Source organism: Chanodichthys erythropterus, chromosome 15 (genome assembly GCF_024489055.1).
Source record: "Chanodichthys erythropterus isolate Z2021 chromosome 15, ASM2448905v1, whole genome shotgun sequence".
Classification (NCBI taxonomy): domain Eukaryota; kingdom Metazoa; phylum Chordata; class Actinopteri; order Cypriniformes; family Xenocyprididae; genus Chanodichthys; species Chanodichthys erythropterus.
In genome coordinates, this window is record NC_090235.1 from 30,305,991 (window position 1) to 30,321,882 (window position 15,892).

Genomic DNA, 15,892 nt, shown 5'->3' on the forward strand with positions numbered 1-15,892 from the left:
GCGGTCCGGTTAAATACTTTTTCTATGTCAGATAAGAGCGGTGTTTCACTGGCAGTCAGCCATAACTGAGCTATTGTAGGACTGCCCATTTGACCCTGGCTATATTTACCCAGAATCCATTGATCTGTATTTACCCATCTTCTATCTCCACCCCTGTGAAAGATCAACACTGTCTGCTGACGACCGCCTCTCCTGAAGGCTGGAACAGACATGCCAAAGTAAAGAGAACTCTGGAAGATACTGAATGTCAGGGAGTCTTTGAAGGATAAAACGACACATGCCGTTATGGCAACTCTACTTTTCATAACACCAGTGTATTGTAATGCCATTTGGACAACATAACGCTCCACACACACACAAATATACACACCAGCTCGACTTCAGCAGGGGAGTATCATCTATAAATAATACAGAGGCTGGTGTACAGTTATTGAAGTGCGGCCCATCGTCTATATTGTCGCTGTGGAAAAAACTGCCAAGAGAGTCACTGAGAGTTGAGGCTGATACGCAACACCCTCAACGCATGGATTTGGCCTCTCCATGACCTCAAACACCAGTCCAAGTCAAGTTACGGCCAAGTCTGAGAAGACCTGAGCTGACCCGACTGCATACATGGGGCATAACGCATTGATACAACAAGCTAACATTTCACACGGTACCGTCACTGACACAATCACGTGTCAAAGTGATTAAAAGACTACTTTTACAGAAGCAGTGAGTGTTCACAACCATAAATTTTGGCTAATGAATGTCTTGTTTTCGGAAAACATGAGAAAGGATAGTTCTGGCTGCTATTCTGAAATCCCAGCGAGGAAGGAAAGTTTATAGTGAAATGAGGCAGTCTAAACCATCTCCCGCAAGGTTTAAGTATTATGTTGTAAAAACTCCAGCCAGAGAATAAATTCAAAGTCCAGCAATCCTTCGTTCTCAATTTTTTGAGCGGTACAAACGGAACATTCTGCTTCCACTTTTCCTACCTTTTACACATCTCAGGACATGCATGAAACGGGAGAGAAACATTTCTCTTTTGATTGTTAAGTTCTGATACTAGTAAATGGTTTTAAACAGTCAAATAAATATTAATGTAAAATAAAAAGGGCCACCCAAAGTCTACAGACAAGGCAAAGAGCAGTTTTGCATTTTCTGCACAGATTTGGGGGGGGAAACCCACAGAATGGACTGCAGTGTAGTAAAACATTTAAAACCAATTAGATGACAACTTTAAAAAATTTTATAAATTAAATTAAATATCTAAATTCTCAGATTCAACATGAATTGGTTATGAGGCTCCATGCTACCCTGAAGCTTTTAGGTTTACCTGTTCTGTGGTAAAACTAATATTTGAGCTTCACTCTATAGAAACTCTGTGTACCGACCTTGAAAGCAGGGGGTACCCATAATCCCTTGTGAAAGGCATAGCTTGGTTCACAGAGGTGGGTGTGTTTGTAAAAATGTGTGTTCATGACACTTCATGACAGGAAGATAACACCATTATTCAACATGAATCGGTTGGTGTTGATACCTCCTAACTTTGAGAGTCAACATTTGTGTAGCAAGTGCATTGGAGATACCATTTCGGCCATGACACCAGACACCGGTGCTACGGTTCAGATCATTTACCTTGACACCAGGGGAATGAGTGAGAGGTGTTGGGCAAAGGTTGTAGGAAAGGTTATTATCATAAATGAAAACTATTACAAAGACAAAAACTAGCAATAAAATAACTAAAAGCTTGAGTTCCCAAAAGGATCAAACAAGAAGCTAATACAAAACAAAAAATAAAAAGATTTAAGAAAAAAATATTTCATTTTTCAGTGTTAAGTGGTTTGATTTCATTTCTCAAGCCTGAATTCTGACTTTTGCTGTATCGCATATGATGTTCAAGGGCAGGTAAATCTGACAATGGCAAAACCACAATAATTAACTGTGAGAAGCAAATTGGTTACAGCACATAATTGCTCAGCTCACTTTGTGAAACATTGCAAAACCAACACAAAACACATAAGAGTCTTCTTTAGTTCATCTGAACTGTAGGTTATTGAGAGTCTAAACAGCCTCAATAATAACCCCTGAAATATTTTCCAAATTGGCATGCCGTATCTTGGCAAATTCATCAACTAGTTGTTGCTCTGAGCGGATACAGTCCATGCTTCTGGATGCCCTATAATGATGGTAGTTACGATTTACTGCTAAAATGTAACAGCAATGACACATTTATAGCACATTTAATTGTCCACTTGGACTGCAGTGTGCTGTGTTGAAACTTCAACTTTGATCGTATTATTTTGTAATACATGGTGCCATTGCTAATAAAGTGTTGTTCGTCAACATTTTGTGGTGCTGTTACTAGAGAGGAAAACTAAAATGATCCTGAAACGATTTAACAAAAAAAAAAACATGCACCTTTACAACTAAATAAAACTAAATTAAAAACCAAAATGATAAATAAATAAATAATATAATAAAACTCTGGATGGTAAGGCAAGGAAGGAAGGGCATTGAAAAATAAGGCAATACCTCGAAGGCATATGAAGGTGAGGAAGTCTTCTGTCTTGGGTTTGCGCTTGGAGAGGAATGTGATATGTGTGAGCGGCGTGGGCAGAGAGGGGTCGGCCATCTTCACCGGCGTGGTGCTGGGAGAGTTGGGTTGAGACTGAGCAAACTTCCTCTGTGCATGCAGTCTGGGCCTGAGAGAGAGAGAAAATGGAAACAATAGATTTTAAATGCACTTGCGTTCTATCATATAACTGAGACTTTATGGATACATTATAAAAACTTTTCTTCAGCAAATCCCCACTTGGCACTGGGACTCGGATAACGTTGCCCAGAGCAATAAATTCCTCTTAACGCATTTGCTCTCGTGATGGTAAAACTCCACTTGGGGCCTTGCTGTTGCCATGACTAATTCAGTCGATCTGGAACCCTTTCAAACAAGTTTTTGGTCTGATTAGCACACAAGAGCTGCTATTTCTGATAGTTATCCAAATGCTGATAACTGGGTTGAGTACTGGAACAATAAAACTACAAAACTGGAAAAAATGTATTCACCCATATTTAATCTTGTTGAACTGCTAGTAGGTGAAATATGGAAAGGTGGCCTTAAAAGATAAGGACTGGCTTTACTGTTGTCTAATGTTTTTAAATCTTTCATAAAAATCTGACAGCGTTTCCAAAACAGTTGTGAAACCTTATACAATAGGAATATTTTTTATAACAAACCTGTTCCCTTCTTTAGCACTTGCAAGATTGTTGTCTAACTCAACCTCCGAATGTTGATTCACATCAAGGCTTTGAAATGTAATTAAGTTTTCCATTATGTGCAGTGAAGACTTCAGCGGCAGCTGATGACTGATAAATAGCACTAAGGATAAATCAAACTGCCAACATTCAAGGCCCCTCACACACTCATTACAGCTTCTCCTTTTGGAGACAGCCAACTCACTGACTCTACATTTCAGTTCAACTCTCCACTGAAAACAGCATGGAATACTAAAAACAGTGGAAAGTCGTATGTCTCAATTCTTCCTCCACCCTCCGTGCGCTGCCAGAGGAGGCACGCGTGTACGCACTTTCCATTTCAGCTGCATTTCATCATTTTACCCACACGCACTCCCCTCGGTCAACGCCTGATGTTTGCTGCCAAATATGTTCTCCCCACATAGAATTAAAAAAAACACGGGGGATGGGTAAAAGACAAACATCATTCACTCCTTTACAAATTAATCTCATTCAATCAGAGGACCGTGCCTGAGATGGTTTGCCAACCGCCAGCAGCTTTGACGAAGCTGCAACGGCATCGCTAATCAATTCTCACCAGCGCTGCGTTCCGCAGACAGATTGTTCCTTCTTTTTTTTTCCTGTTTCAGTCTCTCATGACTATGACTGATGGCATGGGCACCTCTGTTATGCCACAAAAAATGAGAACTACTGTTCACAACTATTTTGAACAAGTTGAGAACACACTTTCTGACTAATTTGGAATCTTAATTTTGTGGTTCCAAAGCCATTATTGAAGCATTTATGAAGAATTGTTACGTAAGCCATTCATTAAGTCTATACTGTATGTACTTTTTATAAAACACCTTTTGTAATACCAAAGGCTCCATATAGGAAATAGTGCAAGGACAAAACTACCAAACTGTGTTAGTGAATGATGAGAGTCAGGCAATTAAATGTGCTGAAGTCTTTAAAAAGACAGGAAGGAGGAGGGGGGAAAAAGGAGACTGAAAGCCTCACAGACATGTATTTAAACAATAAATTACAGTGAACTATAGTTTATTTACAGGGGGAAAAAAAACTAAGTGGACACAAGATTAAAATACAACATGTGTTATGTTTCAAAAAGATGCATAATCAACCTTTAAAACTGCTTCATCTGTTCAAAAGGGGACTACAGCTCCACACCCAAACACTGACATTAATTAATGGAGATTACACAGGCAAAAAGTTCATCGAAACATTGGAGATAGATGGAGGACTAGATGACAGCCGAGTGAGATTTCAGCCAACAAACACAAGCGTAAAAAACCTTGCTTTTAAAACATTGCTGCTAGATATTCAACAAAGCACTTACAAGCCAGCCAATTGCCCCATTATTTATTGATTGCTAAAGTGTTTCAGGCAGAGGTTTAACCTCATTTAGACTGGTCCAGGGGAGGACTGTTACTTCGCAAGAGAAATAAAGAAAACAATCTCCTTTTCTTGCCATGGTTTTCATAAGAAACCTAAATATTTTTAGGAGCTGGGAACTGCTGCTTTAGAGGTATTAACGCAACCATAAGTACCAGAGTAATTCTGATGCAGCTGTGCACAAAAAGGATCCAGTAAAGCAAAGAAGGATGTCACAGTTCATAGAGTCAGTCTAGACTGTTCTCAATTTCAGAGACGGCCTGCTTTTATTGGACAATTTATCCTATCTGTTCCTCATTACAGGGTATAATGGCCAACTGTTTGGCATGCAAGTATCCAGTGACAGAGATGGAGATGCATGCTCGGATAGTCGACATGATGTAGTGTAATCCCTACATATGATGTAGAAAGTGATTTTACAACTTAATGCATGTCTCTCACCACATCTATACAGACCTCACATGGTATACAGTACACTTAAACAGATGAGAGAGAGAAACAATACAATACGTCCTAACAGAAATGGGAAAAGTCACTCTAGGAAGACACTATGGAACCACAACTTTCCTGGGTTGTTGATGTTGTAAATTGCTTATTTAAATGATAGCTCCATTTCAAAAACTAGTGAGTTCCCTGTCTGGCTTTTAAAAGCATTGTAGGCACTCAAAATGCAAAAGCACTTTCCAAAAAGGTGGGAAACAACTTTTTGATGGAAGAAAAACCCAAAATGCATTGCACCAAACTCAGTGAAAAAATCTGATATTAAATACTGAAGACTCTAGATAAAAATAGTGACATCTCATTAAATATTTACACAATATTTCTGCACTATGCATATTTGGGCTTGTTAGAGTACCTCGTTGTCGGTTTCCATGCTAATGTCAAACTTTATTGGAATCACATGTGCTAAATACAATTTGTGTGTCATAAGACATTGTTGCATATGAAGAGTGTTCCAATTCAGTGAAAGTTCATGACATTTAGGATGTTGTCTTATAAGGTAGTCGTCTAAGTAAGCAGTAGACAGCACATAAACTTGTTAGGTTTTAGAAAGTTCTAGTGTTTTGAAGCTCTGCATATTTTCCTAAGTAAATTTTCAGGAGTTGTGGCTGTTCCCACTTATAGAATGTCTGTACAAATTAACGATGCACTCCAAAAAGCCCGGCTCCAAACAAACTTCAAGACACACCTGTCAACCAGGGAACAATGATATATACACTGTATATTGAACCTTCTGTAACTCTCAGAAAAAGAGAGTCTGTAAACTGCAACATGAGTGATGGAGGGTGGAGATTGGATCCAACCACATCCTCTAGACAGGATGGGTAAAGAGGGGCCATGAGATTGACTGATCTGGGCATTCCGGTTCCGCTGGTCTTTCCCTTCCTCAATGGGCAAGAGACACTGCAACACAATAGCCCCATGGAGCTTCCCAGCCTGTGCACTCCTTAATGGGACAGATATGGGTTCTCTTACAATGCCAGTCTTTTAACAAGAGGCTCATGCATAATTTACAGCTGATAAAAACCACAACAGGGTAAGGTCACTCCAGGAACTAGGGCTATTATCCAATTACCATTTAGCTCATGGAGGCCAAAATCCTATGATGAAGAGCTGTGCCTGAGGTCAAGTTTAAAGGGTATTTGGTGCAGACTGGTATAAACAGAGATGACTAGAAGGCATCCAGGAGTTTAAATATATCTGCCTCTAGTTTCCAAGTCTCTACCTCCAAATTCACCCCCAGCTTCAATTTATCTGCCTTCAAATCAGCTTAAAGTTTTCAAAGTTTCTGCCTCCAAATCAGTCTACAGTTGTCAATGTATCTGCATCCAAATTTGCCTCAAGTTTCTAATGTATCTGCATTTAAAAGATGCCACTAGTGTCAAAGTATCTGCCTCCAGTTCCAATGTATGTGTCAAATCTTCTTGCAGATTCAAGGTATCTGCCTCCTAATCAATCTACAGATTTCAAGTTCCTACCTGAATTTCAACCAACAGTTTTCAAGGTCTATGCCTCCAAACTGGTCTACAGTTTTGGTCAAAGTACCACATTCAAATCTCCAGTTTCAATGCATTTGCCTCTAGCTTGCTCTCCTCCACCTGTAAGGGTGTGCTTAAGATAGAGGGACAAAGAGGTCAGACTAAATTAGTCTGGAGATCAGCCCAGCTGGCCAAGATGTAGAGAGAGCCAGACAGAGAAGGAGTGAAAAAGTGAAGAAGGGGTAGTCAAGCGAAACAACCAAAAGGGAAAAAAGCGAGGGGTGAGCACCTGCTGGGAGGCGCGGAGGGAGGGATTATGGCAGGATGTCCAAATTCATCCTCCTCTAATCCCTATGCCTCGCCCTTCAAAGAATGCCCCACTCTGATGTTACATGTGGAGCTCTTCTGTGTCATTGATTAGCTTTTAGGACAGCAACAAGAGAGGAGTGGAGTTTGTCCCATCGGAAAGGAAAAGAAACAGCGATTGCCGATTGGATCCATGGGGCTTAATGGAGCTTAGGAGAGGAGGTGAAGGAGAGTTACAAAATGCTTCAGTAACCTTTATGTTACCTTGCTTTACAAGAAACAGCTGTTTTGAGCTGGAGTGGACAATCAGAAGAGTGGTGTATATCACTGAAATATATGCATGAAGTCTAATATGATGATTGATAATGGCATTTAAGTTAAGCTACTTTTACTGGTTTACATTACATGCAATTACATGAAACGCTAATGCTTAATCATTTGCATGTTGAGTAGTTATCTCCAGTTTCCTCCAATTTCAATGTATCTGCCTCCAATCACAGGAGGCAGTCACAATCTCCAACATTAAACAACTGAAGCTGTCCCATCTGCATCGGCAGTGCAGGACACAGATAATAAACAAGTCATGTTCTGTGATCTCTGCTGGCGTTGATCTCTGAAGTCTTTGGTGACATGATCTCTCTCTTCAATCATAAGCGCACAGCATGACAATAAAATAGCACAGGTACTGCAAGCACTCTGGGAATCCACTGAATGCTTGAGCACTCTGTAGTGTGTGTGATTGTTTTGAAGGATGGTGCTCCTCTAAAAGAGCACCAAATTGTGCTGAACAGGAGGAAGAGTTGGAGGGCTTCCACAAACAAAAGCACATTGGCGGCGCCAGGGGTAAATGGGACAACCCCTCTGGTGTCAGCACCTCCCCCCCCCCCAGATCACGAAGCATCAAAGCATTCCACAGCGGCTGGAGTCACTCCTAATCTCAGCAGCAGGCTCTGGCTCTCTCCAGATCAGATGAGTGGAGCAGGGGAGAAGCTCGCAGGGAGGGAGAAAGAGATGAATGATTGCAGGAGGGAGATGGATGGAGCCATGAAGAGAGGGCAGGCACTGATAGACCCTTGGGGCAGAGATGTTTGAGTTTTAAGAAGGGAAAAAAGGGGAGGAGGGGTGTATAAAAACCCTTTGTGTGCAACACTGATTCATTCAGCTTTTCTGTCATGTGCATGTATTAACATGAAGACAACTTTAAGGTCCTGTTTACACCTGGTATTAAGATGCATTTTGGTCGATCGGATCACAAGTAGACGAGGCAGACACATACCTGTTTACACCTGGTATTTTAATCTGTCTCTTTATCCACTTTCAACCACTTCTGTCCTCATTTCTTCGAGGGGAGGGTCTATGGGCAGGTAAATGTATGGGCTTTTTCAGATCTTTCGATCTAATGAACAAAATAAGCTTGCGCAATTTACATATGAACGCGCCTGGAGACAATTGAAAAACATACGGAGAGCAGCAGCTTTCGATACTGCTCTGATAGCCGCAAGACAACGACAAACGAAGTGAGTGCATGTTAGAAATTAGGAATTGTGAGAGAATATTGCGCTTGGTTTGATTTCCATCTTCAAACCAATATCGTGTCTCCAGCCGACAAAGTTTAAATCCCATCTGGCTAGTGAGCTTCCATTAACGTTTACGCATTAGGTCAGCAGGCTAGAAGGCCTTAGAAGGCGGTGTTTAGTGGTTGTTCGAACACATTCAACCACATGAACGTTTACACTACAAAAGCAATCTGGTTGTAGGCATTTTCAACTACCTCTGGAAGATGTCAAAAGTGGACATGCTCAAAACGTTGTAGACCCTGTTTACACCTGTATTTAGCGTCGTCCACTTCCAATTATACAATTGACCAAAACGCATCTTAATACCAGGTGTAAACAGCGCGTAAATTAACCGAATTGCTATCAGGTGAGAAGCGCATCAAACATAGTGATCTGTAGAAAATTAATGAACTGGAAGACATCGCAAATAAAGATATCTTTTTGATGTGTTGGTATGGATCACACCTAAATTCTAAGCAAGGCTAAATTTTTATTTAAAAAATATTTTTATAAAAACCTAAACAAATAAAACACCTAGCCCACAAATAAAAAAGACAGAACACCCAAGTACAGACTCCATGTGTGTCCATAGTAGTGCTGGGACAATATATCAATGCATCGCGATTTGTGGATCGATTCTGATATTTTCCGAATGCATCGTGGTTGTCTCTCGAATCGAATCTGAGCTTAGGTTTTAACAGCAGATGGCGCTCTAGGCTAGTTTTCAATTGCACGCTCAAATGCTTACGAAGAAGAGTGCTGAAGAGCATTCGTGTGTTCGACTGAGTCTTAGAATGAAACCTTAGAATGCTTTTATGACGCGAGATTATGTACATATATTATATATGGTGAAAACTGTAACTTAGGCCTCATCTTAAAGGAACACTCCACTTTTTTTGAAAATAGGCTCATTGTCCAACTCCCCTAGAGTTAAACAGTTGAGTTTTACTGTTTTTGAATCCATTCAGCCGATCTCCGGTTCTGGCGGTACCACTTTCAGCATAGCTTAGTATAGTTCATTGAATCTGATTAGACCGTTAGCACCGCGCTTAAAAATGACCAAAGAGTTTTGATATTTTTCCTATTTAAAACTTGACTCTTCTGTAGTTAAATCGTGTACTAAGACCGACAGAAAATGAAAATTTGCGATTTTATAGGCTGATATGGCTAGGAACTATACTCTCATTCAGGCGTAATAATCAAGGAACTTTGCTGCCGTATCATGGCTGCAGCAGTGCAATGATATTACGCAGCGTCTCTCACAAACGTCTCCATGGTTGCAAGGCACGTTCCCTGTGCAAGCAGGGGCTCACGGGTGCTGCGTAATATCATTGCACTGCTGCAGCCATTGAACGGCAGCAAAGTTCCTTGATTATTACACCTGAATGAGAGTATAGTTCCTAGCCATATCAGCCTAGAAAATCACAACTTTTTATTTTCCGTTGGTCTTAGTACACGATTTAACTACAGAAGAGTCAAGTTTTAAATAGGAAAAATATCAAAACTCGTTGGTCATTTTTAAGCGCGATGCTAACGGTCTTATCAGATTCAATGAACTATGCTAAGCTATGCTAAAAGTGGTATCGGCTGAATGGATTCGAAAACGGTAAAACTCAACTGTTTAACTCTAGGGGAGTTGGAAAATGAGCCTATTTTCAAAAAAAGTGGAGTGTTCCTTTAAGCCTAACTTAACTGACAAATCCTATAATCTTTTGATATTCTGATAATAACCATACCATGATGTGATAATATGATGCGACTGCAGAACAGACACTCATAATTCTCAGCATACAGCATGTGTATGTGTAATATACCATCTATTTGGTTTGTATTGTTAGAGATAAACAAGCACTGTAGATTGACTGTGATCTCTAACATAGTTTACTTTGAATCTACTCATTCAAATCTGTTCGGCACACATCCTGTCATCGTTAAATCCATCTTTTGTCATGCCCAGCTGCTCTATGCTATAGGCTTCACTAAACTGCTTGGAGACACACACAAACACCTGTCAATCAAAAAAATTAAACCGCAAACAAAGCATAAATATAATAAAATGCCCTTAGCTATTGTGTCACGTCTCTTTGTATTTCAGTGTAGACTTGAAAAACACGAATGTCACTCCGATGGTAAGTAAATTTCTTATTGTGGCGGTATGATTAATAGCATTCATTTTTAATCACTTTATTTTATTTATAATTAATCACATTAAATAAACATTTAGTGTTAAATTAACAGCTATAATTTAAACTATTCTTACTACTATGTTACCAGACGGAGAAGGGTGAAAGTAATGTATGATAAAGAGGAACGGCCAGTTTTTCTGTAAAGTCAAACATCTTTCATTCTCTTGCTGGCTTGCTGCTTCTAGTACACATGCTAACTCTCTCTTTCTCGCTCTCCGCTAAAACTAAACAGCTCCAGATGGGCCACATGGTCCTGATAAACTCTCTCAGCAGCCTCTGCCAGTGCGGAGCAGCTGGCTCTGAGAGCACGGTGAGGAGCCAGCGGCACATGTGCCGAGCAGCCCACGGCAGCCAAGAGAGCGCAGGGGGATCCCTGATTCTGGGTCATTCATGAGCCGGTCTAATAAACAGTGCTGAAATGATAATTGCTACAAAACGGTGACAAAGCAGAAAAACAGAATCTGGGTTGGGTTAGATGGCCAATAAAAAAAAAAAAAAAAAAAAAGGTAAATATTTGAAAACAAATCGTACTTAGTAATTACTGAGTTGAGTTGATTTGCAAAACAATTCTAAATCACTCAACTGTAATAGTATTATTTGAGAGCAAAACAGTGAAATATACACATATATATACACATATACATATACACACACATGCATACATATATATATATATATATATACACACACATATTATTATTTCCATAGCTGTATATATATATATATATATATACATATATACACACATATATACATATATACACACATATATACATATATACACACATATATATATATATATATATATATATATATATATATATATATATATATATATATATATATATATATATATATATATATATATATATTTTTGTTTAAAAAAAATGCCACTTGAGCTAATACACACACACACACACATATATACACACATACATATACATATACACATTTTTATATAAAACACTCCAGTCTTTAATGTCACATGATCTTTCAGAAATCATTTTAATATGCTGATTTGCAGTTCAAGAAACATTTCTGATTATTATCAATGTTGAAAACAGTTGTGCTGCTTAATATTTTTTTTCTGGAAACCATGATAGTTTCAGCATTTATTTGAAAAAAAAAATCTTTGTAATATTATGAATGTCTTTCCTGTTACATTTGATCAATTTAATGCATACTTGCTGAATAAAAGCCTTAACTGAACGGTAGCGTAAATATTAATTGAATCTCAAATATTTCTTTTGTTAATCCTCTGAGAGAATATAGACTCTGGTTCAGTACAAAAAAGACTAGTGAAAGATGCCCTCTGACCCTGGGCTGGAGAATAAATTAATGTTATTTTGATGACCTTCCCCTGTGGAATGTTCTTCATCAGAATAAACTTTGGACCTGCAAATACACTCCAGCTAATTTCTTATTGCTTTTCTGCCTACTTGAGTCAAGTTCTCTGCTCAGAACCATGAAAGATGGTTTGGTATTGGATTGACCTTTAACCTCGCACCCTACTACTCAACCTTCATATATCACATCATTAGTCAGGTAAGCCAAAAGAGGAGGAGTCACAGAGGTCAGAGGAGAAAAATACAAACCCGACTCCTCAGGGTTAACTTACAAATGCCACCGTTCATCACAAAAATACAGCTATGACATTAACATACACCTCAGGAGAATAAAAATATGGATTTGTGCAACACAAAGCCCTTAGCATCTAAACACACAAGAGATTCAATTATAAAGGTACTGTAGATATTTTTAAGCCATGTTTTAGCTTAAGTGCACTGCATCACCATTAATCATTCAACTACTAAAAGCCTAATATCAGCTCTTCTCTCAGCACCACAATCATTTTACATCACCTTCTAAGAATGTCGACTTGACAGTAAGAAACTTAAAGCAGCTGTAAGCCTTGCTAACATCTTCACAAATACTTGAGAACCCTGCCTTCCAAAACAAACCCAAAAGTTTAAAACGCTTTCCGATTCACTGTTATTAATCGTTTATATTTTACTTTTTTCCATGGCAGATTTAATATATAATTAAAATATAAAGAATGAAATGAATAAATAAATAAGCAAATAATATGCAAATCAATCAATCAAATCAATCCTGAGCTTTTTTTTGGTTGAATATCTATTTCACTCTAATCATGTCAGAAATAAAATGGACTGTTTCACATTGACTTATCTGTAAACATGTAAAGACCAAGCCAAATCTGAGTCAACATCAAATTTCAAACTATATAAAAAAGAGCAGGTCTTGACCAATAACAGTAATGAATTGTGTCATTTAAACCAGCTAAGTGTAAAAACAAAAAGTACAAATTTTCATTTCTGCCATAAAAGTCTTTTCTATATTTACAGGCCTATTTTAGCACTCTGTTGCTTTAAATGTTAGCGTGACTGTTTACATGACCTGTGGGCTTCAGGAGGCATTTGCAACCGAAGCAACGCTCATATTCACTCTAGAAGGTGTTACTATAAAGTTCCTGCATGATAACGGCTTTCCAGAGCCGCTGCTGGACAGGTGCCGAAATGACCTACATACTTAATTCAATCGCTTGTGATTTCATTAAAGGCAACTGAAGGCTATTTGTTACGTAATGGAAAGCATAAGCTGCTGAGGCTGCGGAAGGGGAGAGAAAGCGACAGACAGAGATACCAGTACTCCTATAAAATCCCTGTCTAAATCCCGTGTTCCCACTTAAGATGTCTGTCACTCTTTATATAGGGCTGCAACTTAACCCAGCCGGTGTGGTTTAACAATAGAGCAGACGTGCTGCGCTCAGACAGGTGGTCTCGACTGGCATCGAGCCAGATGCTGAGGGCCCACGCCACCCTCCCCTCTGTTTTAACACATCCGTCTGCTGCTCATGCGTGATGTCACACTGATGCACCCGAACGCTGTCAGTCACTGCTGGGCATCATTAATACTGTGCACAGCTAGAGCGCTTCGAGACAAAAAGATGAAGGGAGACAGAGAGCACAAGGACATGGGGAGCTTTTCATGCACAAAATTAGAAAGAGATTTCTGCTGGATCATCTCTAGTGTTTTCACTGTTGGTATAAAGTCTGATCCAGCCTGAACTGCTTAAACAGAAAGAGACCATAGTTACATTAATAGGGCCTTGTGTCTTTTGCAACCTGTATGACAACTTCTGTGGAAGACGAAAGGAGAAATTTAGCAGAATATCCAAGCTACTTTTCATATAATGAAAGTGAATGGGAACTGGGGCAGTCAAGCAAGAATTTCAGTGAATAAAGTCTTAAATTTCAGTCAGGTGCTCACACAAAGCTATCATATGGCTTGAAATAAAGTGCACAAGTCATTGTAGTTTTTGTTCACTATGGCACCTGATAGCCCCAGTCCCCATTCACTGTCATTGCATGGCAAAGAGAGGCAAATACATTCTGCTAAATATATTTTTAAATATCTTTAAAGGAAGATATTTAGAAGAATGTTTGTAAACGAGCAGATCTTGTCCCCCACTGACTACCATAGGAAAAAAAAATACCATTGTAGACAATGGGGGACGAGATCTGCTTGGTCACAAACATTCTTCCAAATGTCTTCCTTTGTGTTCAGTAGAAAAAAGATATTTATACAGGTTTGGAACAGTAAATGATGACAGAACTTTCATTTTTGGGTGAACTATCCCTTTAAGAGCAGTGTTCATAACTCAGAGGTATTGCCAAAACAAACCCAAGCACAGCTGATGGAGCATGGCTGCCATTCAACACAGCTCTCAACATGGCAAAAATGTTAGAGCAAATCAAAAGGCAGGAATCAAAGCGACCGCAAAAGCATATATAGACAAACACAAGTGCCGCAGTGAATTCAACTCATTTAAACCATTGAGCATTATCAGTAACATTAAAATGACATGCCCTAACACACTTGGGCACAGCAGCTGAGATTATGGCCCACTGCTCCCACTCATCAAGCCCTAGCCAATCGGCAGCCACGACTGTCTGCTGTGCAAATACCTCAGCCTGAGTCCTCAAACACAGGACATTCCTGCCCTGTGAATCAGCTGGAGTTTGGAGCCAAACGGCCTACCTGAGAATCTTCTTCTCACGCTATACCTCTCAATTCATCCCGGTGTATGGCTCTGAAAACATGCGTCACGCTCCAATCATGTTTAATCGCCCATGCGTTGCAGACATCGATCTGCTGTACCATTAGAGTGGATTGTAGTATGTAGCGCAACCAGCAGATTTAGAGGAAAATCAATGTGGCTATTATAGAGCCATATGTATTGAAGGCATGATCGGCCCATATGTGCATGAATATGACATTTTAAAGTAAAAGTAATAAATTACTATGTTAAATGGTATGCAAAGTGTATACTGTGCAAAATATGCATGGAAAACACCATTACAAATCACCAAAATACATTATATACAACCCTCAGAATACTGTTTCTCATAATGCAATGCTCTCAACTTGACCTATCAGAGTGATTTTATACTATATTATACTTTATTTAATATGCACAACTATTCAAAAGTTTGGGGTCGGTAGTTTTTTTTCACGTTTTTAAAAGAAGTCTCTTATGCTCAACAAAGCTGCATTTATTTGATTAAAAATACAGTAAAAACATTAATATTGTGAAAAAATATTATCATTTAAAATGTGTTTTCTATATGAACACATTATAAAACGTAATTTATTCCTGGGATTGCAAATCATCTGAATTTCCAGCAGCCATTACTCCAGCTTCTAAAGAAACCTTTCTTTAAATTATCAACATTAAAAACAGTTGTGGTGCTTTTGTGAAAACTGTGATGTACTTTTTTTTTTTTTTTTTTCAAGATTCTTTGATGAACAGAAAATTTAAGAGAACAGCATGTATTTGAAATAGAAATCTTTTGTAACATTATAAATGTCTTTACTGAGACATTTAAAGGATTAGTTTACTTTAAAATGAAAATTACCCCAAGCTTTACTCACCCTCAAGCCATCCTAGGAGTATATGACTTTCTTCTTTCTAATGAACACAATCTGAGTTATATTAATAAATATCCTGAAGCATCTAAGCTTTATAATGGCAGTTAATGGGACCAACGGATATGAAGCTCAAGAAAGTGCATCCATCTAGGGCTGGGCGATATATCGCATGTGATTGTCACGCGCATTTCGTCAGTAAAGCCGGTTCCCTGATTACGGCTAAATCGCCATCACCTGCTTTCAAATGGAGCGGCATTTAATAGACAGAGCCGTAGTTCACTGT

General features: G+C 38.9%; 1 protein-coding gene across 1 annotated transcript in view; it reads right to left on the reverse strand.

The window, feature by feature from the left end:
- The window catches only part of jarid2b (jumonji and AT-rich interaction domain containing 2b), a 121,358-nt gene that overhangs the window by 32,795 nt on the left and 72,671 nt on the right, over positions 1 to 15,892 (reverse strand). Inside the window, exon 4 of the mRNA XM_067411573.1 lies at positions 2,518 to 2,687. Coding sequence (XP_067267674.1) covers positions 2,518 to 2,687 — 170 coding nt within the window. The remainder of the gene's footprint in view (positions 1 to 2,517; positions 2,688 to 15,892) is intronic.